Raw genomic sequence first — 27,516 nt, 5'->3', positions numbered from 1 at the left:
GGGTGGCGGTAATAAGGCGCTTACCGTCCCATAACCACTTGCTGCTGGGGGCTCCCCTCTCTGGGTGCAGTCCTCCTCCAAAGCCCAGGCCGAGAGGCAGTGCTGTGATCATCCCTGGTTCACTGGCGCAGAACCATGGGGAGCCGGGATCTCCTGCTAGTCCGTTGCCGAGCCCGGCCGATATCCGATATCAGGGTCTGTCCCCAACAAGGGCCGGCATTTGTTTCCCTCTGCTGCATTCCTGTTGGTCGATTTCTAACTAACATATGCAAAAATTCCCCAAGTAAGGAGAAGCTCCCAGAAAGGGAGTCCTCTACTGGGATGAATTGCCCTTCGCGGACACATCCTGAAGGGCGGGGACGCTGGGTGGGATTCAGGCCTGATGACCTCCCAAAGTGTCTTTGCGCTACTCTGTTTTTCTTCTGTGCTCTTGAGAGAAATAAGTTTACTTTAGATTACTAGTCGAGGAAAGGAGGTGTTGGTGGTGGGTCGCTGTTCCTTTAGTGCTCTGTCAACCTGAATTCTGTGATAATCTCCAAATCTAGTTGCTTCAAGATCCCCTTTCTATTTCAGTCATTCATGGTAAGTTCATGAGTAGAAAATAGAAGAGTTTATTGCTATAGCTTTGAAGCGTAACAGTTCCATTAGCAGGTGTGAGAATTAGAATTGTATGCGAACTTGAAAATAAAAACAAGAAATTTGAAGGGAGAACAGAACCTAACAAAACCTTAGTAATCATCATTGCAGTATAATGAGCTACTGTCTTACTATATAGTGAACTACTGTGGTATCCCACCTTTGATAATTACACAGAAAGTTGAGAAAATCGAGCTGCTTTTTGGAAGCAGGATCAAAATGGCACCAGACTTCAGGATAAAGAAGAGGAAAAAGTCTTCCCTCATTCTCTGGAGCACTCATATTGGTCTCCTTCCCTCCCCTGCCCCAACACACAGAATCACAGTTCTTCTTTAAAAAAAAAAAAAAGATTTTATTTATTCATTTGACAGAGAGGGGCACAGCAAGAGAGGGAACACAAGCAGGGGGAGTGAGAGAGAGAGAAGCAGGCTCCCTGCTGAGCAGGGGCTCGATCCCAGGACCTCCGGATCATGACCTGAGCCAAAGGCAGACGCTTAATAACTGAGCCACCCAGGTGCCCCCAGAATCACAGTTTTTAAGAAAACCATATGAAGAAATAAGTGTTCTTGGAATATGTTTCTAGACCTGGAAATTTGGATCTGCAGCCTTAATTTGTTGGTTTATTCACTTCTTGGTGAATGAGGTCGCTTGGAAAAACTTTGTGCCGCTTGGCTGTGTTGGTGGACACTGGTCGAAGCTCTGACTAGCAGACATTTTGGGTGAGCTAGAGGTTATCTTTTCTTTCTTTTTTTTTTTTTTTGTGTGGTTATTTTCTTTCTTTTTTTTTTTTTAAAGATTATTTATTTATTTATTTGACAGAGAGAGAGAGATCACAAGTAGGCAGAGAGGCAGGCAGAGAGAGAGAGGAGGAAGCAGGCTCCCCGCTGAGCAGAGAGCCCGATGCGGGACTCGATCCCAGGACCCTGAGATCATGACCTGAGCCGAAGGCAGCGGCTTTACCCACTGAGCCACCCAGGCGCCCCTGTGGTTATTTTTCTTTAATAAGGACGCTGCACCTCTCTGAACTCACGCGTAGCACCACCTGCCGCTAGTCCCCAGGGGCTGCCTCCACACACGGCCGCCCTCCAATTTGCTGGAATGTGCTTTGTGCAGCCAGGGAATGTGAACCTCCCTTGCTGCTGCTCCCGGCCGCCTTCCTGGTCCCCGTGTCCTGTCGGCAAGCCGCTCTGCCTTCCTATCCGTTGTAATTCCCGTTCCCAGTCCATAGGGCGTTGCATAGTAATTAAAAACTCAAAAACGGAAGGAGTTCTGTGTGTGATTCAGCTGCGCTAACCGACCTTACTTCCTTGGTTCGGGGGCAGGGGGAGTGAAAAACTAGGCAGACCACATCATGGCTCGGTGCCTCCCTCCCTCCTCCGCGAGCAGTAGGAACCTTCTGGGTGTCCCTTACCATGCTGGCGCTGGGGGCAGCAGGAGGTCGTCCTTTCTCCTTCCAGGAGCTCTAGCGTAAATGTTGGAGTACAAGGGAGGTGCTGTGGTGACGGGGAGCCCAAGGGGGTTCGTCAGCTCCTGCTGGGAGCATGGGGTGGGCAGGAAGGCGTCTCTGACCCGCGTCTTGAAGGACACTGAGGCTGTCGGATGGAAAGGCAGGTGGATGTATGTGACTGGTTCTGAAGGGCTGTGTAGGGCAGGACTCTGGGGAAAGACGAAAGCAGGGAGGTAGCCATGCTGAGGAGTTTGGACTTGATTCTGAGGGCAGTCGGAAGCCTTTGTGAGGTTTTAGAGGGAAATAATGAGACGTAGTTTGTGTTTTTAAAAATACCACTTTGCTAGCAAGGTAGAGAATGGGTTGGCCCCAGGGGAGCTAGGAAGCAGAGAGAGAGATGCTAGACAGGTTGCAAAAACCCAGGTGAGAGAAGAAGGTTCTGTGAAGTAAGGCCGGACCGCGGAGGAGAAGGAGAAAACACATTTCCGAGCCGCCCTGAGGAGATGGGCTGCCCAGAACGGGGTCGTGAGCAAGAGATGACGGAGAACAAGGGAGGGGTGGGTGTGCCTCAGGCTTCTGGCTTGATGCTCCGGGGCCCTTGTCCAGAGGGGGCTTGGGAGAAGGAAGGCCCGGCTGGCTTGGAGAATTACGAGGACGCTCATCAATTTACTGGGCACCGGGATAAATCTGAGACGATTCAGAGACACTCAGTGGGGGACCACCTAGAAGGTTTGCTGTGGGGGGCAGGGCTTGGTCTCAGTAACGATGGAGGAAGAGATGTTTTCGGGGAATGAGGAGAGGGAGGTCCCAGAGATGCGCCCCCGCTTCTCCCCTCCCCTGCCCCATGCTGTCAGCGCTCAGACGCGGCTGATCCCGCGGCAGCCTGCCCTAGACCCCTTCAGACTCCGCCAGTGGGGGCCTTGCTTACGACTTTTCCCCTTTCCTCAGCCTTCCTTCCGTCTTCGCTCTTGTCCCCAGCAGCCAGAAAAGAGCACCAGGAAGTGAGTCCTCTGCTCAGACGCACCCCTCCCCAGGGGTTCCTCTTCTCCCCTGGAGCACATGCTCTGACCTTCCAGGGCCCCCATGTGCTGGCCTCTGGCTGCTTCCATGACCCCGTCACCAAGCCCACAAGCTCCACTGAAGCCACCGTGACCTCTGGCCGTTCCGCGAATGCTTCCAGCACCTTCTGGATGCCGCAGGGCTTTCATGGGAGCGGCTCCCACTTCTTGCAGTGGTGTTGGCACGGGCCTCCCCGAGAGGTTCCCTATGCTCCGGCCTCTGCCTCTCCACAGGGTCTCCCGCCCTGGCTAGAACAGCCGCCCCACACACTGCCCCCCATTCTGCCTCTTTTTCCTCAGAGCCCTCGTGTTGTTGATGGAGATCCCCTGCTCGTGAGCTCTGTGGCTTTAGGGCTTTTGTCTGTCCTGCTGCTGCTGGGATAGCGCCCGGCCCGCAGTGGGCACGTGGGGGTGGGAGGATGGGTGGAGCCATGGAACAGTCGTGTAGAGGCCGTGGGCCTGCTGGAGAGGGACTCTGATAACCACACAGACTGTCTTCATCTCCCCCAGCGGGGCCCGCGCTACCGGCTCCCCGACTCCCCTCGTCTGGATAGACCCATGGACAGGCGTCCAGAAACTTGCCCCCATTTCCATCAGTAGGATGTGGACTCATTGCCCTGATAAGGATGGTAACAATTTTTTTCCTTCTAACAGACAAGCTCCCGGCACAGATTTGCTGCCCAGCAATAGCACGGGGTCCGTGTCCCGCCCAGGCCCCCACTTCTGAATCCAGAGCTCACTCAGGGGAGTGTCTGATGCTTTTGGAAAGTGCTGCCTGCCTTCGTAGGAAGAGGCGAGCTCTGTCTTCAGCATGCCCTTCAACAGAGTTTACCTTGATGGAGATTTGAACCTAATGCAATCTTCAGTGCATTTTTCTGTTCCTCTTCGTGTAGGATCTTCTACGTTTCTCATGATTCCCAGGACCTGAAGATCTTCAGCTATATTGCCCGAGACGGTGCCAGCAACATTTTCAGGTGTAACGTCTTTAAATCCAAGAAGAAGGTAAATGGGCCGTCTTTGGTCATTTTTTATTTTCCTCTGACAGAACCAGAATAACCCCCCTCCCCAGTGTTGACCCCTTCCCTGTTGTCAGAGAGGCAAGATTCGAGGTGGCTCTGCATGCGTGACATGCGGGAGCCTTCCGAGTGGTCTGTCAGTGTCCCTGTGTAATGAACTTCCCCTTCAGTTTCATCTCAGCTTTGTACTCCGTGACACGCGGACATCTCGAGCGTTCTTGGGCCGATGGACAAGGGCTCTGGAACAGGACAGATGGATCGCACCAGGAGTTTGGTAGGCAGGAAGCACGGCGTTGACTTAAATGATCTTCTATCATATTCTGAATATCGATCAGGGGCCTACAAGTCATGACATGTGGAGGCTAGTGGAGACTCTGTGTGCGAGGCTGGCTGTCCTGGGTGGCTGTTTTTGGGTTGTAACCTTGATGCTTGAGTAAATGCAACTTTGGCAATTTGGTAGATGCTATTTCTATCTTTTCTCCAGAATTTAACACAAAACTGGAGTTAGAAACCTGGGGTCTAGCCCCTCCTCTCTACGAGAGCCCTGAGAGATGTTATGTGGGTCACTATCCCCTATGGGTCTCCGCTTCCTTGTCTATAAAACAAGGAGGTGAGTCAAAAGCAGAGTTTCCCACAATGTCTCCTGGAAAATATTTACCACCCAAAATGTTCCATATCAAAATTATCCTCTTTGAATTTGCTGGGAAGTCCTAAAGTTCGAGAAACTCCTTTAACTCTGTTTAACCCAGCATCTCACAAAACTGATTTGGCTACAGGATCATGTTTTTGCTTTGTAATCTGTGTAATCTCCTAGGAGCTATTTTTCTGCAGAGGGGATTTCAGAAAACACTTTCTTTATGCCTCTAAGATTCCTTACACGTCTGCTGCTCTGGCCACAAACTACAGAGCATGGCTTTCTGTGAGGACAACTTCCAGATCCCTTCCTGGGGACCCCTTCTTTGATGCTGTATGACTTCATAGACTATGAAGCATCTTTAATGGATTTGTAGGGACTGTGTCAAGTAGGCCTAATCAGGGTAATACGTGACGGGGCTGTGATTCACTAATGTGTGTGTCCAGTTCCCGACTTGTCCCCCGTGCTTTGCCAATTTACCTTCTTCCTCTAAGGAGATTGGTGTCCTTGGCCACCTGTTCCCAGGCTTTTTAATGCAGATCATGAAATTTGGATAGAAGGACCTAGAACTGGAAAGGTGGAAGGAAAATGCACAAGTTGCCAGACTTCTAGATGATAGTACAGTGGAGGGAAAGTGTGTCAGTGGGGCCGAGTCCAGCTGCGTGTTGAAGAACTGATAGGAAGAGGGGCGGGGGGCAGAGAGAAGCCAGAGGGGCCGCAGACAAGCACGGGGGTCTTGGGAAGGCAAATGGCTCTTCTATAGTTCGGAGGTGTAAGGGATCTGGGAAATGCAGTGTTCCTGAGAATTAAGAATCGGCTCCCCATAATGTGCTTTGACAGGTGCAGCTGAAGACTGCGATCCCTTTTAATTCATTTTGAGTGCCCGACTGTCCATCCGACTTCCATTTTGTCTAGAGACTGGACCACGTGGGCCTTGGGATCTATTAGAGCTATACACGGCATGTTATAATTTACCAAGTACTTTAATATCTAACCTTGCTGGAGTCTTCCAAAACCTCTGTGAGGAAGTTCGGGCAGGTAGCTTTCACCCCCGTTTCCCCGATGACTAAACGGAAGCTCAGAGAGATGCAGTGACTTGCCCACGGTCGCCTGAAGAGGCACTGGCCGGAGTCAGAATGGAAGACTTTTGAGCAGGGAAACCTAGGGTAAAGGGTATCATTCCTTCTGTTTGCTTTGCCATCACATGTAGCAGAGTGACACAAACACAGTGGGGTCGTCCCATCCTTCTGCCAAAACCTGATTCGGGGGGCAGGGCCCACTGGGACTTTGACCTTGAAGCAAAGCACGGAGTTAGGTTCTTATTACCCAGTGACAAGCAGCGGTCGCCTGGCTCCTTCTCAGTTCAGCTTTCCCCGTGTCTCCAAGCTCTCGGGCCTCATTCGGATCTGGCTCTTCTATTTTCCATGGCCCTTTTCCCCTTGGCTCCTGAGGTTGTTACTCTCAGAGGAGTGGGTTCTCAGACCCCTTGCTGGCCTGCAGCCACGCAGCTGGAAGAATGCTATCGCCAGCCTGTGGGGTGTGCTGCTGCCCAAGTGTGCGTGGAAGAGCCAGTGAGGAGAAGTGAGTTGTGCAGCGAAGCCTGCAGAGGGGCGCGCGGGGGACCCGCCTGCAAGGTTTTACATGCTTATCCCGGTGAGTCTCTAGGGATGGTGATTTGCGGTTTTGTAAAGCGCTTCTGGCCTGGGGAGGTAATAGTTTGGGTGAGAGTTTTAACTGGCCAGTCATAGGAACTTAGGGGGTGTGGGGGTGTGGGGACTCCATGCCCTCAGGAGACGTGTGTTGCAGGGATGTTTTCAGAGCATTGGAGGTCGATCGGGAGATCTTTTGACTGGCAGCCAGCGGGCCTGGCTGTTCTCCAGAGCCTTTGTGTTGCTCACAGTGTGGAAAACCCACTGATGAGCTCCTTGCTGTGTCAAGGGCTTGGGGTATCACTGTTTGGATCACACCATGGCCCCAGGGTGGGCACCCAGGGCCCAGACAGTCTCCTCATGTGGTTCCCGTTCACCCTGGGGAGCAGAGCTGTCTCTCCTGTGGGTTGAGAACAGGGGTGAGGCGTCTCTGCTGTCCTGTTGGAGGCCCCCATTTGTGCCCCCACACGACCGTGATTCTGGGTCTGGGGACCCTCGCGCGGGTTGCTCACGCATACGGCCGGCGTGGTTCTCCTCTTGGGCTCTTGTCAGGAGCTAGACAGCAGAAGACTGTGGCAAGCCAGCCTAGCACCTGCTGGTCACCCAGGACCCCGGGTCACTCAGGTTCTGGCTTAGAAGGAAGTCATCTGTTTTGTTTACCTGCTATGCCTGTGACTCTTCTAAACTCTCTATATGCAAGTTCTCTTACATCATTCCTGTGGCAGGTGTGTGAGATAGGCCCTTGTCCACTCTTCATTTTCCAGATGGGAAAACAGAAGCTTAAGGGGCATAAGTCATAACAAGTGGGACTGAGCCCAGAGAATCTGACTCTTAACCACGCCATTGTACTGTTTTCCATCAGGAAGTTGAAGAACAAGGAGTAGCCTCGTTCTCCAGGACCTGTTTGCAGTGAGATTCTCCTGCCTTTGTCACTTGCACACGGAGAGCTCCTTAACTCTGAATGACCCAAGGCACTCTGACATAGATTTTCCTTTTTTTCCTCTCACTGTTTTTGCAGGGTAGGTACTGACTCCATCATATAGTTGGGGAAGGAAGGGCCCAGGGAAGTAGTTTGCCATTGGTCGCACAGTGAGTCAACAGTGCCACTGACGCTAGAACCGGGCCTTCCGCCTCCTCACCCCGAGCTGGGAGTGGGGCTTCTCCTCGCCAGAGCTTCTAGTGGAGATGTTTCCTAATGACCACGGCATCCTCCCAGCCCCCTTGGGGGGGTTCGACGCTAGTATTCATGTGCAAGGCCTCTTGCCTCCTGCCTCTTGCCTCTTGACCTCTCCTGTGCAGTGGCTGTCGCTCTCTGTCTTTTCCTCCTGCCCCCAGGAGGATGAGGCTGTCAGCCCTGATTAAGTGTGACTGTACTTAATAGCGCGTCAGTGCGTGAAGTGTTGGTGATTAACAGAAGCTGTAGGAAGCTCCGTTCTCTTCGCGGGCAGCTCCTTGAAATCATTTTGCCTGCCATCACGGCTCAGCTGGTTTGGGTTAGGAGAAATGACTTCCTCCTGTAATGCTGTCACCGTCAGATGAGGGCCCACTGCTGAGAAGTCTCACAGTCTGTCCTTGATGGCTTGCGATAGACTTGGGGTGATGATGACGGTCGTGGGCTAAACAATAAGTCACTTGCCCCACCAAGTTGAGGATGAAGGAGAGGGAGGTCTGACACTCAGGGGAAGAGCATTTTTTTGTGTGTCTTAAATGCTGGGGTAGTGGGATGGAGTTGGGAAGTCAAAATAGAGAAACCACAGGTTTCAGAACTCACCTGGTCCACACCTCTCTGTTTATGGATGGGGAAATCGGTACCTGGAAAGGTGAGTCAGCTTGCTCCTGGTCACCTGGGTAGTGAATGCTAGTAGCGAGGTTATAACCCAGCCTTCTTTCTCTATGGTCCTATGGTTCATGGACTAGCAGAGTACAAGGAAGAACCCAGCAGTACAAGGAAGAACCTGGAAATTTTAAGATCTCCCGTGTCCTGTCGATGTCAAAACTCATACTCACTTTGAAACCAAACTTTCCCCATCGCAAGCAATATTCTGGTGTCCCGGGCGCTGCCTCAATCAGATTATAGATCAAGGCCATCCAATAACCTGTTGGACAGAATCCTCACCCATCTCCAATTTCAGAGCCTTCTTACCTTGGATCTTCCTCGTATTGAAGTCCAAATATATTTTTTTGCTTCAGCATTGTGAATTCTGTACACTGCAATCATTTGATAGATATAAGCTTAAATCTTTTACTACAGTTAAAAAAAAAGCACATTAAAGAATCATGATCTTCAGTTCTATTTTTTTGTTGTTCAGATTCTGTGGTAGTTCAGGTCGAGGTAAGGAAGGGCATTGGACTTTATTGCTGAGAAAAATCATGAACCAGGGGCCATTCTGGAACTGACTTATTGGACTTCAGACCCCTAGAATTCAGAAGCACGTGGCAGACAGGTCTCAAGTGCGGGGGGCGGGCGCAGTAGACGAGAGTGGAGAAGAGAGAGCCGTAGACTAAGGAGGAGCGTGCCCCACGTTTCTCCCTCTTACTGTTTCCTTTGCCATCTTCATATCCATGATGAGCACCTGCTCCTCCCTTTCCTTGCTTACCCGAGGACTCATTTCATCATCTCCAGATTGAGAAATACACCTTCTTCCAGGACAGCAAAAAGCGGAGCAGTGCCCAAGGTCATTCATTAAGTCAGCTGCAGAATCAGACAAATAGCTACCAGTCTTCACGCGTGTGTCACACTTGGAAGATTCCCCATGTCAACAGGGCCAACCAATAAGAGGGTCGCTTAACATGGGAAGAGAAGCTAAAATCAGGACAGGCTATACTTTTTCTCTGGATCAGCCAAGTACGGGGGCATCAACCTTTTGATTTCTGTCTTCCTGAAGCCACCACTGCAGGCTCTCGTGTGCCTTTGAGTCGCTGCCCACTGTCACAGAGAACGTGGCCTTAGTTCCTGGTGGCTGCTGCGGTTCCCTGGATACTGACACCCATTAAGTGTGCCGTTGGCAGCCCCAGTAGGCACACTAAAGAGGACAGACAGCCTTTGGTTGTGTCTTGACCCCTGTGCTGGACAGACGGATGGCCTGCGGTCGGGGAGGGGGTGGAGGCTTTGTTGGCGTGAATAAATGGAATGGTTTAAAGAAGCATTTCTGTGTGTCTAGAGGGTAATAAGTAGCACCAAGTTGTTAGACTGCCTCCATTCCAGGCCTGTTTCACTAAATCACCTGTAATCAGCACTCTCCTGAGCTGCCGTGCTCCCCATCTGTGGCCGAGAGCTACTCCGAGGTTAGATATTCCTTCCCAGCTTTGAAAAACATCAAAGTGACCACTGCCGGCCTAGTCTTGACAACTCAGAGCCCACAAATGCTTTGGGGCTGCTGATGGAAAGTGGCTTTTGGATGGGAACATTGGATCCATGTGGCCGAGCACTTTCAGGGGACTTTTGTGAGACCAACCAGGATTTGTCGAGAAAAAAATGTGGCCAAGTGACACTTTGTAGAAATCTAGCAAATTCCAGAGAAGGGCCAGATTCTGGACCTGGGGAAGACTGCTTTCCCAGCAGGCCACTCGTGCGTCCTGCTCCATGCCTGGCTGCCTTCTCAGCTTTATATCTCCACTCTGATGTCCGAAGGCCTGTTTGTGGTCATGAGATGTGAGCAGCTGCTTGTGGCCCGTGGGGACCTATGGAGAGGTTCTTTCGAAAGCTGCTTTTAGTGAGAGTCCTCCCTCGTGGGCTTAGGCATGGCGTACGAACTAGTAAGTCTTAGCACATGTGAGTCCTGCATTCCTCGGCGGTGGCAGGCAGAACCAGCTTTCTTGCTTGGAAGACCAGAAGGCCCAGTCCCTGGGTGCAGCAGGCCCAGCAGGCAGGAAGCAGCACGGCTGTGCAGAGAGCAGATGGCACCAGCGGAGGGAGGGACAGGCCCTGCCTGGCACAGGTTGGCTCTCCAAGCCTCCTTCCAGTAACTTCCCTTAGTGGGATCCTTAAATGGGAATCACCTAACAGTAGACTTCCCACTGGGGAGGGGAGGCGAGCCTGAGAGGTCAGTGGGCAGCAGAACTTGCACAGCCATTTCTGAGAACTGGAGCCATCTAGCGTCTCACAGCTCCTGGACTGGTGAGAAGGGAGCCCCGTGCTCTTACGGGTCTCTCTCCACATGTAAAGCAGGCTGCCGGGTAGCTTGACTCCGTGTTCAAGTTCGAGGGCTCTCCACGGAACGTGCCACTGGGTCCTTTCACTGTGAGTGGAGATGTGACTCCATTAGCACAAACCGAAGGAAGCCGTTTAGCCGTGAATGTGCACATCTAGAACTCGAATCCGACAATTTCCTGGTGGTGGAAACCATCACACAAGCGCAGACCAAAGATCATCCGGCCCGTCGCTTCTCCTCTGTTGCGCGCTGTGGGCCAAGGGTGGTTGTGCATTTCGCTTTTGGTGCTCACCTGTGTAGTAAGAGGCAACTCTCTTCACATCTCTGTTTCTGTTGTGATAGAGTCAGTGCAGCCTTTCCTATTCATTTTCTTAATTGCCTCTCGGCCCCAGACCCCGTTCATGAGCCCCGGGGCTGAGCCGAGCACTGCAGGAGGCGCTGGCCGGCACCTTAGTCGTACGCGGACCCCTCTGGGCGGGCGAGGGGAGGTTGTAGACGGCGCCGATTCCGCGCTTCGGGTGACGTCACAGAGGCGCACACAGAACAGCTGTCACGAAGGGCGGGTCAGAAGGAGCGGGGCCTGAGGCGAGGAGGCGGGGAGCCATTAGCGACACAGGGATGGTGGGACCGGGGAACCCGAAGTCCGCATTATCTGCCTCTTCGGGGAACCGAGCTGAGGGTCCCCGGCCGCTGGTGGTGAGCGAACTAACGTGTGAGCGCGAAGCACGAGGGGGGCTGAGCCCACTTTCTTCCGGCCGCCCTGGGCTTGTCAGTGATGGCAGTGGGAGGGTATGTTCTGGACGTTTGTCCCTGATAAAGGGGACAGAGATGTGGGCCACAGTCGAGGCTCTCCAGAGGTCAGCCCTGAGTGTGCTCGGTCGTCCGGCTGGGATGCGGGAGAAACGCGGGTCCTCAGAAGAGCCGGTTCCCGCTGGATTGAACTCCGAGCGCTCCCTTTCGAAGAGAAGGTGAGGAGTCCTGGCCCAGCCCCTGTCTAATCCTCTAGGTTCAGGGGCACGTGTGTGAGGACTTGCCAGCTTCTAACATCATCCTCAAAGCCAGTTACGGAGCGTGTCTGTGACTCCTGGGGGGGGGTGGAATTGGTTCCCTGTCCACCCCAGGAGAACCTGAGATTTTTAGCAACAGATGCTCGAATGACTATGGAGCTTGGCCGGGTAGGCACAGCCGACCTGGGGTCTGATCAGTCAGAATGTGACGAATCTCAGACACGGGCGTAGAGGGGAGAGCCACGGTTAAATAAACTGCTGTGGTCGTGGGACGTTTGGGGACCCCCACTCACAAGGAGCAGTGAGCTGAGCTCACCCAGCCTGTAGCTTGCACCAGACTCAGTCTTGGGAGGAAGGTGAAAGCGGACTGATAATGTGCTTGGTCAGCTGTCCCCTCCGGAGGCCAGGCCCTGGAAACCGTGCTGGGGGCTCTTCCTGGGAGCCTGCGTGGGTCCCTTGAGACTATAGGGGCCGAAGCTCCCTTGTCCCGTCTCCTCCTCCTCCTCCAAGTTAAGGAGAGCTAGAGTCAAGCTCTGTCCTTGGGCTGTTTGTTAAAAGAAGTAGTTAAACATCCCCTCAGCCCAGACTCATCGGTCCCAGGAGGGAAAAAGTGGCGGCTGAGTTGCCGGTCGCGTGGCAAACCCACTGAACGTGTGATTATACTTGGCGAAGGCGTCAGAAGATCTTGACCACTTTTGTTAAACCCGGGAGGAGGAATTGGGCTAAGTCCAGAATGGGGGTGTTTGGTGTGTGTCCTTCCAGTTGACTTACTGTGATGGAACCCTGGTGAGTGTCTACTTTCTGGGCCATTTCAAGAAGAAAACTGGCTTCGCACTCCTCTTGGTCAGCATGGACATCACTTTCCATCTCTTTTTGTGGGTTTCTGTCTGCGAGGCCCCGGCACGTCCTCTCCCATCCCTGGCCTTTCTTGTGTCCTTGCAAAGGGTCCCCACGCCCTTCACTGGCTCTTCTTTTCTTTTCTCCTTCCCAGAGCCAGGCTATGCGAATCGTGCGGACGGTCGGGCAGGCTTTCGAGGTCTGCCATAAGTTGAGCCTCCAGCACACGCAGCAGAACGCAGACGGCCAGGAGGACGGAGAGAGCGAGAGGAACAGCAGCAGCTCAGGGGACCCAGGTAGGTACCCGGCAGGCGGCTGCGGTGAGCGTGGGTGGACGGGTTGGGGGATACCCAGTATGGGGCCGCGCCTCCCTCCACCAGGGTCCGGGCAATCGGTCCACTTCAAAAAACAACTTAGTGTTTTTTCTCTCTCTGGATTCCAAACCTTCCTTATGGAAGCGCGTGTGACTTTCCTAATAGAAAATTACAGATGTTTATTGAACAAGGAAGCATTTAAACGGCTGATGCTACCAAATCCGGCCCCCAGGAAAACTCCAGTACAAAAGCGCATTTGTGAAACAAATCAGAAAGAAGATAAAGTTTGTAGTGACCTTAATAGCTCTTTCCCAGTTTTCTAAGTTCTGTAGTGCTGTAAACCTTTGATGCGGACATATTTTCAGTACCTCTCATTTTGGAGTGTCATCGAAAGTCAGGAAACCTGCGCGTCTTATAAAAATACGAATTCTCGTGTTCCTCTCCCGCTTTAACAAAACAATACAAATTTCTGACAGCCTGAGGGGCACCAGGAAAAGCTATTATATTCAGAACCCGGGGGACACAGATAACGTGGTGTGCAGAGGAAAATCCAAAGTTTCAACTGTTTACGTTAACAGATAACCAGTCGTGAAAATCAAATTAATGAAGTATCAACTCAGGAGGTCAAACAACAAAGTAAAAGCTCACACTGCAAAGGGCTCGAGAACGCAGATGATTGGTTTTAATTCTGGCAGCACCAGACCCTGGCTGTGTGATCTGGGGCAAGTTAATAACCTCTCTGGGCCCTAGTTCTCTCTTTGGAAGAAAACGAGAATAAAGTTGTGTCCATCTCATAGGATTATTGTGACCACAGATGAACAGATACTTGTGAAACACTTGGTCCATAGTAAACACCAGATACATATTAGCTGTTATTATTTTAACAGAAATATGGAAAAATAAACAAGAAAGAATAGAAAAATTCCTGGAAAAATGAGCGATGACAGATGAGTGGCTGTGCAGACATGAAGACATGAAGCTACACTAGCTAGAAATACCGAGGCGTGAATGTGTCCCTGAATGGGTCATGAGACCCCAGCACATCCAACATGTGATGTTATTCTAGATGTTGCTGGGAAGCTGTTTTCCAGATGAGATTAACATTTATTTTAAAGACTTTATTTATTTATTTGGGGTGGGGGTGAGGGAGAGCACAGAGGGAGAATGAAATGGAGAAGCAGGCTCCCGCTGAGCAGAGAGCCAGATGGTGGGGCTCGATCCTAGGACCCTGAGACCATAACCTGACCTGAAGGCAGGTGCCCAACTGACTGAGCCGCCCCGGTGCCCAGAGACTAACATTTAAATCAGGAGGCTTTGAATGCAGCAGAACACCCTCAGTGATGTAGGTGGGCCTTAACAAATCAGTTGAAGGCCTTAATAGAGCAAAAGGGGAATTCTGCCAGCAGATGGCCTTTGGTCTTGGACTGCAACTCTTCCCTGGGTCTTGAGCTCGCCCTACAGATTTTGGACTTGTCACATCTCCACAGTCCCATGATTCAGTTCCTTAAAATCAGTATGTTTACGTCTATTTCCCTGATACAGTTTCCATCACTCTGCAGGGCTGTATCCTCATTTACACGAGGAGGGGAGAGGCCCTGTCACATGTCCTGCGCTGCAGGGATGCCAATAGGTTACACAGACATCCGATCTGTGCTGGACCTCCTTAAGGATGAAACTCAGGTCTTTGACCTCTTAAACTTGGAAGAAACTGTACTAGACCGGGTGTTTCTATATGTAGGGCATCATTTACATTACATCTTGGGGAGAGGGGTTGCAGGAGAAGCCAGGTAGCTGAGGTCTTATGTATACTAATGTTACTTGAGAAAATGCTCACTGAGAAGGTAATAAGGGAAGGGGTGGCATGGCTGGCGAGCCTGTTATTTCAGCCCTGACCGTCCACCACAGCTGGAGGAGCACAGTCACGTTGGTCTCAGCCCACAGCCACTGTCACTGTCACCATCACCAGCTCTCTGCTCAGCCCGCCGGTCTCGCCCCAAGGTCCCACTCCTGCGATCCTGCCAACCTCCCCAACCACCATCATTCTTAATAACATGTCCTTTTCTCCAACTTTCTTATTCTAAGATTATGGTGTGTTACCTCTAACCTACGAAATATGTGTTGGTTGACTATTACTGATACAGTTATTAACAACGGTGGGCTCTTAGTCATGTTTGGGGGGCATCAGAAGTTACACATGGATTTTCAACCTCATGGGGTGGTCGGTGCCCCTAATTCCCATGTTGCTCAAGGGCCAACTGTATGATACTCGAAAGACATGTTACACAATAGCTAGTTCTGTGGCTCAGAGTCGGAAATGCGTGACCTCCCCCATTATGCACTGCGGGAAGGAGGCAGGAGGATCTCTTGAGTCCCAAGGTCTTGGGGTAGGTCTGAGTTTAGTGACGAATTAGGGTCCCCTCTGATTGCAGCCGTTACCACGAAGGGTACGTCTACTTAGAACACTAGGTTTGGGATGCCACGGATCTGGAATGGAAAATCTTCCTTCCTCCAGGAAAGCTGCTCACTGCCTGGCCCCATAGTCCCGTGCTCTTTACGGCCCCTCCTGCTTGCTGACCCGCTGTAAAGCACTAGGAGCACGTCTCTTCTGTCCATACTGCCTCCCCCAGAACCATTTATTGACTGCAGCGGGGTCTTCGCTTGTAATGAGGCACCCTGAAACACCAGGGTAGAGCGGTTGGTTGGTGTGTGTGTGTTTTGTTACGAGCCCCTCCCATCCATGTTCCGGAGGTTTCCATTTACCGCAGGTTTCTCTCCCCCTTCCCCCACCCCCACCCCGCCCCCACCAGAGCCTCCCCCAAGTGACCTGACAACAGGCCCGTGACTGTGCAGGGCCGACCTGTTTACTCCGAGGACTTGGACGGCGCCGGGTTGTGCTGCCTTTGATGTCTCGTCCGCCCCTTGCCTTCTGGTTTCAGCAACGCTTTCAAGATGGCATTGACCTTGTCTGCGTGTGCTGCCAGCCCCGCACCCTCTGTGCCTGCCTTTCTTTCCTCCCTCATTCTTTCCACCGTTCCCTACCCTCGGGGAGATTTATCTTTTGTATCTTCTGGCAGCGGCTGCCTTGGGCCCGTCCCTGGGGCTCGGAGCCAGGTGGGGCCTCGGCTCCGGTTCCGCCTGCCTTGCTCTGCCTCGTGTGGTTTCTTTGGCTCCTGGAGAGGGTTTCCTGGGAGAGATCGCGTTCCCTTGGAGGCACCCTTCTCCCACGGCAGCCATCCCATGAGGGGAAGGGCTTGGAATCCTTGGGAAGAATAGAACTTCCTGAAAAGAAAGCTCTGACCGTTGAGACAGTGAGCAGTGGGCGGGGTGACGTTTACCGTGCACCTGTGTCATCTGCTGCTCGGGGGTCCCGTCTGCTCCCCTGCCTCCCCGGCTCCTCCAACCCCGGCGACTGCAGCCCGACTCTCTGTTTCCCCTTGGTTTTAGCATCCTCCTTCATTCAACAGGCATCTCTCTCATGCCCGCCCCTCTCACCCCCCCACCGATTCTGGGGATAAAGTGTGAACTGCAGGACGGGTCCCCAGGGGCGAGGAGCTGGCCTTCAAAGTTGGGGTTGCAGTACAAACCCGTGACAGATACACCAGATCATATGGGAGTGTGTCCGTGAAGCATTGAAGTGGGGTTGGGGGGTCAGGGGGCGGCTGCAGGTGGAAGCAACCAGCCCGTGGCGGGGGTGGGGGCGATCAGGGTGATAGCACCCAGCTTCAGAGCCCCAGGCCTGGAGCCCCGGCACCCGCCTTCCCAGCTCTGTTCCTCAGTTTATCTTTCAGTGCCTGCCTCTGAGGGCAGTTCTGGTAAATGATTTATATGAGTAAAACCCTTAAATCAGTGCCCAGAAAGTAGTGATGTTGTTTAAGCAAGTTTCCAGGGCAGTTTTGAGGCCCCACAGTGGCCATTTCTAGCATTCCCGACCGAACCGATAAGCTCCTGTTCTTTTCTGAAACCATTTTATTACCGTATCTTTGACATGTAACAAGTTCTGCATTGACCCAGCGATGCCTTTCCGGCTCGGCTCGGCCGGTCCTGCTGCTCGTGTCCAGCTTCCGCCCCGTGGCCAGTGTCCTCCCCCTGGCCAAGATGAACCTTCACCTGCTTCCTCCTGAGCACCAGGCCACCGGTGCCGTCTCTCCCACGGGGTCACCTGAGTCTTCTGCTAATGCTGACCTCTTGCCCACTGCAGACAGATAAGGTCAAGCCGTTCTCATCGTCAAAACAAACCCACGCCAGCCGGCCTTGCCCCCCGCTTCTCCCCTGCCTTAGCTCTTTCTCTCATGGTTCAGCTGCTTGCCGGATTTACCCGCACGCATACAGCTTCTTCCTTGTCACCCCATCCTGGCTGCTAGCCCTCCAACTCCCACGACGCGGTGTCTGCTCCCTGCCAGCCGTTCCTGGGACCGTCGGTCAAGGTCACCGAGGGCCCCTAGCTAGCAAACCAAAGGGTGGGCACAACCTTTCTTTTTGTATCTGCTACTTGCTTTCCAGCAGCCTTTACATTTCTGCTGGGCTCAGTCCCCGCTGCTCTCTCCGGACTGCCCATGTGTTTGACTGGTGTTTATTTCCAGACCAGACCTTTTTCCTGAACTCTCCAACAGCTGATGGGTATCTCCACTTGGCTCTTGAAGAGAGACCTTGTGATTCCAGTAGGTCTGAAATTCCGTCTTACCCATAGCCCTGCTCTTCCTGAAATTGCCCTAAAGGGCACCAGTCCCTACCAGGTCACCTAAATCAGGAATTTCAAAACTCATTTTACCCATATCCCTCTCTCCCTTCCTCTGTCTCTCTGGATTCCTACCCCTCTTTCTCCCCCCACCACAGTTAGTCTGTCACCCTGTCCTGTCATTCCTGCCCCCTGAAAACCTTTTATATCTGTTCTCCTGGGCTACCGCAACCCCCTTCACGTAAGCCCTCCTGTGTCTCCCCTGGAGTGTTGCTTTCTATGTTGTCCCTTCCCGGGTGAAATTTGAAAGGATGAAAATCCTTCAGTATTACTCACCTGCTTTCAGATAAAATCCTGACTCTTCCCGGTTGGGTCCTGCTGTACAGAGCCATTGGCAGTCAATACCTCTGTATCTTTGCCCCCCGCTGGGGCGCCTCTGCTCTGGCTTCTCTAGCACCACCCCACCCCCCGGCTCCGACTCTGCACCCAGGAGAGCTCCAAGGGGACACAGCCTCCTGCTGCCACCTTGGTGTCTGTCTGTTTCCTCCATCAGACTGGGGAAGCCTTGAAAATACACCATTTTGCTCACTTATTCTGATGCGCAATGCCTTTCTGTTCTATACAGGGGTTTTGCACATACTTACTGAAGTAAATGAAATCAGCATATGTTCTGTGGTTCCTAGTTATAATTCATTGCATCAAGTAGAAGTAGTTTAAAGAAGCAGTTCAGAAAGCAAAATTACCCTCCCCTGCCCCCCCCCCCAAGTACAGTCTGACTTCTCCCTCTTACATGTGGGAATCCAGAGTGCCCAATCTTGTAAGTGTCCCAGTTTTGCTTGAAGGTTTTGCATAGCGTTTCTTGTCCTTTAAGCTTCCTGATGCTGGGAGAGTTGCAAATACGAGATATTCCGCCCCCCCCCCCCCCACTTGTCTGTCAGAACCTAAGGAAGACCACTGGCTGTGGGTCCACCCTCTCGATTTGCCTTATCTGGTATGCTAACAGGCATGGCATCCAGAACATTCTGTCTACCCCCAGCTTTACCCTCCTAGTTCTAACAGGTCTATTACCATCCTGGCCTCCACCCGTCAGCCATGATCCAGGCTCAGGACTTCAGAGGTGATCATTAGAGAGCCCAGGCAGTGGCAGGAAATCCCTCCGTAAGCAGGTCCCGTGGCTTGGGACTCCCAAGGAAGGGGTTCCTCAGCCTTGGTGTGGGAACCCCACTAGTACAAACAGAATGACTGAGAAGTCTGTGAGTCCCTCAGAAGCAGAGTGAGATCCCAGGAGAGTTTCTGATCCCTCCAGGCTTCTGGCTGGGTATTTCCACACACTTTGCGCCCTTGGTATTGGAGACTCCGGGAATGGGGAGCTGGTGGGGCTGGGGAGGGGCAGCCTGCTTCTGTAGCCCACTGCCCTGTTTCGCTATCCTGTCATGACACTAGTTCCTTTGTTAGTGTTTACTGAATACTTTCCCCATGCCAGATCCCTGGGAAACATGACTGAGACCCAGCCCTGGCCGCAAGACTAAGGGGTGTTGAAAGGTGAACTAGAAGGCCAGGCATGCCTGATCCCAGGGGCTAGTGTGCCGACAGATGGATATGCAGTGCCGAGGGACTGAGCCTCTCCTGGGGACTAGGGGGAATCATTTCTGCTCACCCTGTTCTTCTCCATACTGGCACAGAGAACCAAGCCCATCCGCCTACTGAGAAATGACCACGAGTGCTCCGTCAGCCCTCTGTCTCACAGGCTAGCCCTCCCGACCATCAGGAAGGTCACTTCTGGGCGCAGGGGTGTGGAGGGATGCAGCCTGCTCTGGGTTCCTGCCCACTGTCTCGCAGGGGAGCAGAGCTGCTCTGCCAGGCCATGGTCTGCAACTGTGTCCCAGGTCCCGGAGCAGCCGGGAGGGAAACCAAGCACCCCATTGGCATTTGGAATACCAGACTTGCTTCCCCAGATGATTCACATGGGTTTGCGGAGGAAGACCTGCTAGAACGGTTTGTTCTGGGGGTACCTGGCTGGCTCGCTTGGTAGAGAACCAACTTTTAATCTTGGGGTGGTGTTCAAGACCCATGTCGGGTATAGAGATTATGTAGATAAATATTAAAAAGACAAAAACCAAAACAAAACCTATTTGTTCTACAAGGCAGGCCCTCTGATGACCGAGGCCTGGCTGCTCAGGGAGGAGCAGGCTCTCCATATTTCCTACAGACGCTAACCTCTTCCATTTCTTGCATGGTGCTTGGTCCCTGAAATCGTTTAAGAAATCTTATTTGCGTACAGTAGCAGTGAGCCTAATTCCAAATGTAGAGAAAGAAAACTGCTTCCAGGAACGGCCAGGTTTTTATAGAATCAAGAACTAGGAACAGGGACTGAAGGAAAAGAACTAGCAGGACTTTCACGCATATGCGGCACACAGCTGCTCTCTTCAGTGGGAGGTGAACAGTGGAGTGTGGACAGACTGGAGAAAGCTTGAAACCCGCCTACCCCCTCCGTCCCCCCACTGCTGCCTCCTGAAGGCCCTTTGCCTGACTTCTGCACTTGGTCACAAGGTCAAAGTCTAGCTCCACTCAGAGGGGTTGGGGGGCTCTTCCTGTCTCCGACGGGGCCTCAGGTCTCCTCACCCTCATTCTTCTGTCACATACCCCTCCTTGTCCATCTAACTCAGCCTCTGATTTTGCCATTGGAGCTGGGGCACTGGGAGTGGGGTCCTTTACCCCCAGGGGCATGGCCAGGGAGCTGCCCATGGATCTGGAGTCTTTCCCTGGGTGGATTCCACTCCTGAGCTCAGAGGACGTCGAGGTGACAGTCCCTCCCCTCTCTTGTCGAGACCCCGCACCCCGACCATATCGACCTTATGCCAACCTGGCAAAGCAGTCATGTCCAGCCTCAGGGAAACATCATTTTTGCTTCTGGCCTCTGAAAAGATTAAATGGGAACATCCGGTCGGGCTGGGAACGAATGTGACGCGCTAGGACGGGAGGAGGACGGTGTTCTTGGTGGCGCCCTGCCCTGCCCTCTGTCGTCCTGCAGGCCGCCAGCTCCCCGGAGCCGAGAGGGCCTCCTCGGCCACCGCGGAGGAGACGGACATTGACGCAGTGGAGGTCCCGCTCCCGGGGAATGACATCCTGGAATTCAGCCGAGGTGTGACTGACCTTGACGCCGTCGGGAAGGAAGGAGGCTCCCATCCGGACCCAAAGGTAGGCGGGAGGTGACCCATCACACAGTCTGCGTGCACACGACCTCCTGGAGCAGCACAGACAGCAGCCTTGGCCACTGTCAGAGTCACGTCCTTGCCCGTGCAGGCGGGGTCAGCTTCAGAGGGAGGGGCATGGGCCGGGGGGGGGGGCACCAGAGCAGCTTCCCTCTCCTGTGAGAGGGGCCCAGTGTGCCGATATAACCCAGTGTGTCAGGACACCACAGGGTTATGCCTGATGAGCGTCACCCTCCAGAGGCCCCGCAGTGCTCCCTGATGGTGCTCCGTGGAGGTCCTGCCCTCCGTGGCTCCTCGTCTCCACTCAGTGCCTGTGCAGAGCTAATCCTCACACACCACAACCGATCCCCGAGGCTCAGCTGCCAGGGCAGAGTGGGTCCGGGCTCCTTCTGCCTGCAGCTAGCGACCGCTGGGGCACTCCCATGCATGGGGGCTGAGGCTGGCACTGGGCCCCTTGGGGGTTAGAAACCCAGGCATCATCAGCTCCAGCCTCCCATCTTCTAGCTGAGATGACGGGTCTCCCAGGGAGTTCTTTTTTTTTTTTTAAGATTTTATTTATTTGTCAGAGAGAGAGAGAGAGAGAGAGCACAGGCAGACAGAGTGGCAGAGGGAGAAGCAGGCTCCCTACAGAACAAGGAGCCTGATGTGGGACTTGATCTCAGGACGCTGGGATCATGACCTGAGCCGAAGGCAGCCGCTTAACGAACTGAGCCACCCAGGCGTCCCTCCCAGGGAGTTCTTAATAGAATCCAGACCGACACTGAGAACTGGAGAGCACATTCCAACCTGAAGACACAACGGAAAAGCCGGGAGGAGGAGGCTGAGAAGTGGGCCTCCACTTCGACTCCCTGCCACCCGGCCGCCTCCCCTTCTTGCCGGGCGTCAGTCGGCCTTTTCTGGTGCAGGTCGGTGGGTGGCTCATGGGGAGAAGCCCGTCTCTAGTCTGGAGGGCGGTACAGTCCCCAGTCATGGGCCTGACCTTATCTTGGCATCATGGGTCTGCCTCAAACTGCAAGAGCCGCCTGTGGGTGGGTGGGTGCCTCCGTCCCTCGTGCCTGAAGAAGCACCAGCAGCAGAGCTCGCAGACACAAGCCGTCTCTCCCTGCGCTTGGTCCACATAAGCTGTCTTAGTGACACTTCCCACCTGCCGGGAGGGAGACCGAGGGGGAAGGCCCAGAAACCATGTCCAGCCTGCAGAGAGGGTCTGTCCAGACCAGGGGCTCTCCCTGTGAGGCAGGGCCGGCTGCAGTGGCCCCCCTTACATAGCCTCATGGCCCAGCGGGCAGCCCTGGATGAGGGAGTCCCCTTCCTGGTCTCGTGACAGGGTGGTGGGTAACTAGGTTCCCTAGAGATTGGCCCCTCAAGATCCGGGCACCTGAGCCAGTGTACTCCTCGTCTGCCCCTGTCACGCTGGATCAGTTACAGAGGGTCCAGGCAGGGTTTCCTGCCCGATGGCCCCAGCCCAGGGCCCTAGCACATTTCCCCTGGGGACACAGCATTTCACTCCAGCCGCGTCCGTGCCCTGCAGCAAAGAGCGGCCACGGCCTGGGCTCACGCCTGTCTTGTTTTCTCCTCCAGGCTTCACCCCACCCCCCGGAGCCCATGCTGGCGGCCTCGCCCAGGATGCTCCTTCCCTCTTGCTCGGCGAAGCCCCCAGGCTTGGGCCCAGGGACGCCGCTGTCCTCCCACCACCAGATGCAGCTCCTCCAGCAGCTCCTCCAGCAGCAGCAGCAGCAGACGCAAGTGGCTGTGGCGCAGGTTCTCCTCCGCCTCCTCCCTACCTCTCAGGCTCCACTCTCATGGGCTTGACGCGCCTTCCCTAGCGAGGGGAAAGGGGCAGGTTTAAAACCTAGGGAGCCAGAAGGGATCGCTCACGCTGTGGGATCATCGCTTATGGGGGAAGGGGGGTGGGGGGGGATGCAGTTGAACTGGAAGGAAACGCTGGGGTTTCCCGTGTATCCCCTGCTCTGAGTTGGGCTTGGCTGGCTTGGCTGGACATTGTTGGGTAAGGACTTGAGCTCGCCAAGGAGCAGGATGCACCCAATTCCACCCTCCCCTTCCTGCCTCATTTCCTGGTGTTTGGGGTGGACAGGGGTGCCTCTGGAGTCAGGACAGGTGTGACTTTGTGCAACTGGTCTTAAAAGAGCTTAAAGTACAGCTTTGTGCAAAGACCACCCTGGCATCCTCCCCACCTTGTCCCCACAGGTCCCCACCCTCCATCACACGGGTCCCCACCCTCCATCAACGCTCTCTGCTGCTTCCAGGCAGGACATGACCGTGTCCTGGCCTTGGCATTTGCTATAACGGGATCCAGCTCATAGGACCGTAGCTGCCATATTTGAGCCACAGGAGGACTGGCTCCGATCTCAGGAGGAAAGTGCTGCTTGAGCCCCAGAGGCTGGTCCGGCTGCTGCCTTCTTGAGGAGGGGGCAGCCGGTGTCTCTTGCTGCCTCTGGCAGTGGTCCCTTCTGCTTGCTTTCCACGGAGGGCGTTATTGTCCCCATCTTCCTTGGGCCTCGCGCGTCTGAGGTTCATCTTCGCTGTGGCCCATCAGGGAACAGCGAGGACAGGATGGCTCCTACCATTCATTGGCTAAATTCCGAGACCGAAGGACAGGTCAGGACCTGGGGGAGTGGAGGAGGACGGCGAGGAGAAAGAGGAGGACAGTGAGGCCCCCAGGACTGGGGGTTGGGGAGCAATCTAGGAAGGCAGCTCCATGTACTGGCCTCCTCGATCTGTGGGGCTAGGCTGACCTATAAGGTTTTCTGTGTTCTGGAATGGCAGGGGGCAGACTTCTCTGGGGAGCACTTACTCATCCCATCAGTGCTCCTGCCTACTCTTCTCGAGACCCTTGGGTGGAGCGGTCGCCCAGACAGAGCTGTCCTTTCCTATATGGGCACCTTGAGAAGTTGCCGGCAACCCGCTCAGAGCCTGATCTGCTGGGACTTAGTTCGGAGAAGAGCTTCCAACACGGTCTCACACAGAACGGGCCTGGGGCCCAAGGCTCACCAGAAGCCTTTGCAGGTTGGAGAGCGTAGGATCAGTGGGGCATGGCTCTGAAATGATGTGAGCCTTTTCAAAAATTCCGACCACGGAACAAAAGGATGTGGAGTGCTAATGCTAGGAGCGTTTGCAGGTGTTTCCAGAACAGCAAGAAAAAGGAAGGACTGCCATTAAGGGCCTCTCACGGGTGGGGGGTGGAAATCACTGCTCTTTGTCAGGTAACAGAATTCATCTCGTCTCCTTAATGGCGATGTGGCAGTTCTGGGAGTCCCCTCCTCCCTGGGGCGCCAGGTGACAGGAGCACAAAGCCCGAGTGCCCCAGCGCAGGGCCCTTCCACGACTCACATCATCCCCGAAAGTGTCCCCTTGAATACAAATCCATTCTCCAACCATAATTCTTTTCTCTTTTGGCATGTCAATTGCCAAGTAATTATTATTTATCTAAGAAAGGGCTTGATGCATATTCATGATGGATATTATCAGAGTCATTTGAATTTGAAGTCACTGCTAAATACTGACGAGAAATGGTACGCAGGTCTGTAATCTACACGACAAGAAGATTGTCGTGGCCGTCTGTGCAAGCATTCGGTCTGCAAAGCCACAAGACCTGGAATTTATCATGGCTTTGCCGCTGTTGGCATGAAACCCTAAGACGGGTTCTCTGGGACCGAATGGGGCCTCTGTCTTGGTGGGACAGCCCTGCCCTGTCTCGATGGTCTCTCTCCTGGAAGACAATGAGTCTCACTTGTGGTGTAGCCCTTCTCCATTCCAGCATCTTCCACGGGCTGGGAGCCCTGAGCCTCCGACTCATAGTCTGTAGGTGGCAGCTGGTGGTACCCTCGTTGACACTCGGTTCAGGCAGCGTAGCATGTCCATCCTGGGGAGGGGACGGGGAGGGTCTGGGACTCGCAGGATCTTTAGCAGGACAGGACCTCAAGGTCAGAGATCACTTCTTGATCACACGCCTCTCCCACTCTCTGGCCTCCGCGGGAGCAGGCTCTGGGCAGACTCGCAGTTGGCGTCTTTCTCTGCTGCCTGGAAACGCAGCAGTGGTAGGGTGGTATCCGAGGCTTCTGGCTCCTGTGTCCCCCCGGCACACTCAGCCCTAAGCCTTTCTTCTCTTACGAGTTTCTCTGTATGTTCCTCCTTCTCTCATTCTCTTTGTGGCACTGGATCCAAGGGCTTCCTGTTCACGTTCATGGCTCCGGGTAACAACAATCATAGAGGAGACAGAGGTAGATTAATAGGTCCTCTTGACATCCTTTGTGCATTTAAAATAGATCTGCTCTGGCACACTTGGTTTCTCCGTGTGGTGAGACTGATCTCAGTGTCCAGCATGAGGTCAGCTTTTAATCGTCTTGTCAAACTCTCTTGCCACCGAACTGCAAGGTTTCTGCCGTCTTCATTAAACTGCCAGTAGTCCCAGAATTCCAGTGGGCAGTGCTCTCAGCTCAGCACTGCAGGTAGGAACGCACCTTCCTTTCCTCTGGGAATATCCAAGTCCTTCTGGGCAGAGCTAAGGATACAGAGCATCTTGCAAACAGGTGCACTCTTGCATTATTTATGCTTCCCCCCGCCATTTACTGTCCTAGGCTATTCCCGTTTGCTCTTATCCTGGGACCGGGCTTAGATCTCTCTCCTTTAAGGTGTTCTGATTTGGTCTAAGGCCTTGAGATCTCTCCCAGCCTCTCTCTTAATTGGTTCAGAGCTGATCTAGAGGAGCCTGCCCTGCCTTACAGGTATGGAGGAGATGGTGCTGCCCAGCCACTCAAACATTTCTAGCTCAGATTTCAGCATGAAAATGGTGAATACCCAAGCCCCCTTGACCACTTTCTCGACCCAGCATGAGGCTTGCCTGGCTGCCCTGGCTTCCTGTTTCGAGTTGGGCCAGAAGTTCAAGGGTGTGAATGACCGTACAGACAAGCCTTGAACCAGAGCTGGGGCATAGCTGTCACCTGCATGGCCTTGCGCTGGGCCCGTTGAGGTCCAGAACTGGTCTGGGCACTGCGGCTGACCGGCAGGGGTGAAGGGGGCCGGATTCCTTCCCAGGGTGCCAGCTGTGGGCTCGGCCTGTGCGTGCACCGCTGCTGTTTAGAAATCCCTCCCCTACCTGTGGCTACTTGTGCTTATTCTGAAACCCGTGATGGGTTCCTTGTGCTTTGCGATCGCGTGCGCTCTAGTTCGTTAGACAAACAGCGTTGAACACACTCCCGCACCCCACCTCCAGGCCCTAGACTTCGCTCTTGTCCCTGTGGCTTCTCCTCTGTCACCAGCACCCTGGGGGCCGCGCCTTGTGCATGCTGAGACAGCGCCACCTGCCTCCGCTTGTGTGTCCGGTGGGGGGTGGGGGGGCAAATTGCTCTGGTTCTCTCCACGCCATTTCCATGTGCCTGCTCCCTAACTTCAGCCTGGCCCTGCCCCCACTTCTCACGGAGGAGCTGGAGTCCAGGCAAGTAGGCTGAAGAGCGAGCGGGCAGCGGTCTGGTGTCGCCGGGTGGGCTGAGGGTGGGCGTCAGAGCCGGAGGGTGCAGGGCTGAGCCCCTCCTTCCCCACTCCGGCCATGGCCTTCCCGCTGACCTCATCGTTGAGCGGGATAGTCCTGGAAAGCAGAAGTGAACTCATACCTTTTCAGAAATGAGTACGGCCTACTTTTTTGCAAAGGGTGTTTCATTTTTTGAAAGAACAGCTTGCTGGACACAAATCACGGTCCCGTCTGGCAGGGCAGGAGGGCGTGGTGTCTGCGCTTGTCTCAGGATTGAGGAAAGAGCCCACAGAGCCGGAGCAGGCGGCCCCAGCCAGAGCTGAAAATAATGCTGCCTTATTTCGGCGCTTCCAAGGCCAGACCCATGTGGGCAAAACCCGGGGACAATCACATCGTCTCCTGTTTAAAAGCAGCCCAGGCCATTCTGTCTCCGCCTGGCCCGGCTGGGGTTCCCAGGGGCACGGAGAGTTGCTTGAGCCTCGTGCCTGCTCCCACCTTGGGCGGCCGCAGAAGCCAGCAGGTTCATTCGCACTGGCTATATAGGCAGCAGCGTGTGCTTCCGCACGCCTGGGGTTGGAAAACCTGAAATGTTCTAGCTCTGCACTTGGGAAGCTAAAATTCTGATTGAATCTGCACAAGGGGCGCGCCGACCCGGGGACGTTTTCTCTTGGCTCTTAGTGCCAGACGGCAACGTTCGACTCAAGGGCCGGCTTTTCTGTTTGGACGGCGCCCTGCCCTGGGGAACTCGAGCACCTGCGAACGAAGCTCCCCATATTCTCCCTCACCCTGCCCACCCCGGCTTCTGCAGGAGGGGATTCCCTTTGTGTCCCCAGTCAGTAGGGGACACAAAGTGACACTAGGTGTCACTAGGGGATCTGGAGATTTTCTTCCCTGAACCTTTGACGAGTGGCCCTGGTGCTGGAATCCTATGTCGCCTAAGCCTCTAGGCAGGCCCTTCCGTTGAGAGTCTGAGAAAGTGAGGTCCAGGCAGAAGGGAATGACCTTCCATGGCAGAGAGAGTCACCAGTGGTCTGGAACATTCCAGCTCCTGGTCTAGTGCTCTCAACTGGCCTGTCTGTTGGGACGTCCATGTGCAAGGGGCAAGGCCCTGAGTCCGTGGTGTACACACAGGGAGGCCCCCTCCCGTAGGTGCCGGTTAGCAGGAGACGGAATTCTGTGCTTTTTCTGCTTCTGCACATTGAAAGATTCTGTCCCAAATTTCTGCCTAATGCTTCTGTTTCATTCCAAAGAAACTAGAAACGGGATAATGAACAACTCTGCCTGCTCACTAGATCCCTTTCAGTGATAGTCTTGATTGGAATCAGTCACATTACCAGATGGAAGGTGAAGGCTGGCCCTTCCTGGGGTGGGCCTTCCAGGAGTTTCCCACAGCAA

The 27,516-nt window shown here is 53.9% G+C and overlaps 1 protein-coding gene across 3 annotated transcripts in view; it reads left to right on the top strand.

The window, feature by feature from the left end:
* Positions 1-27,516, top strand: part of CUNH1orf226 (chromosome unknown C1orf226 homolog) — a 260,479-nt gene that overhangs the window by 212,077 nt on the left and 20,886 nt on the right. For all 3 annotated transcript variants that reach the window (XM_045086554.1, XM_004751409.3, XM_013055532.2), the window contains exons 5-8: positions 4,035-4,143; positions 12,590-12,731; positions 20,456-20,622; positions 22,215-22,394. In XM_045086554.1, coding sequence (XP_044942489.1) covers positions 4,035-4,143; positions 12,590-12,731; positions 20,456-20,622; positions 22,215-22,394 — 598 coding nt within the window. The remainder of the gene's footprint in view (positions 1-4,034; positions 4,144-12,589; positions 12,732-20,455; positions 20,623-22,214; positions 22,395-27,516) is intronic.

The sequence above is a fragment of the Mustela putorius genome, unplaced genomic scaffold (genome assembly GCF_011764305.1).
Source record: "Mustela putorius furo isolate JIRA1106 unplaced genomic scaffold, ASM1176430v1.1 tig00000997_pilon_pilon_pilon, whole genome shotgun sequence".
NCBI classification, from domain to species: Eukaryota; Metazoa; Chordata; class Mammalia; order Carnivora; family Mustelidae; genus Mustela; species Mustela putorius.
This window is presented reverse-complemented; position numbering and strand designations above follow the sequence as displayed.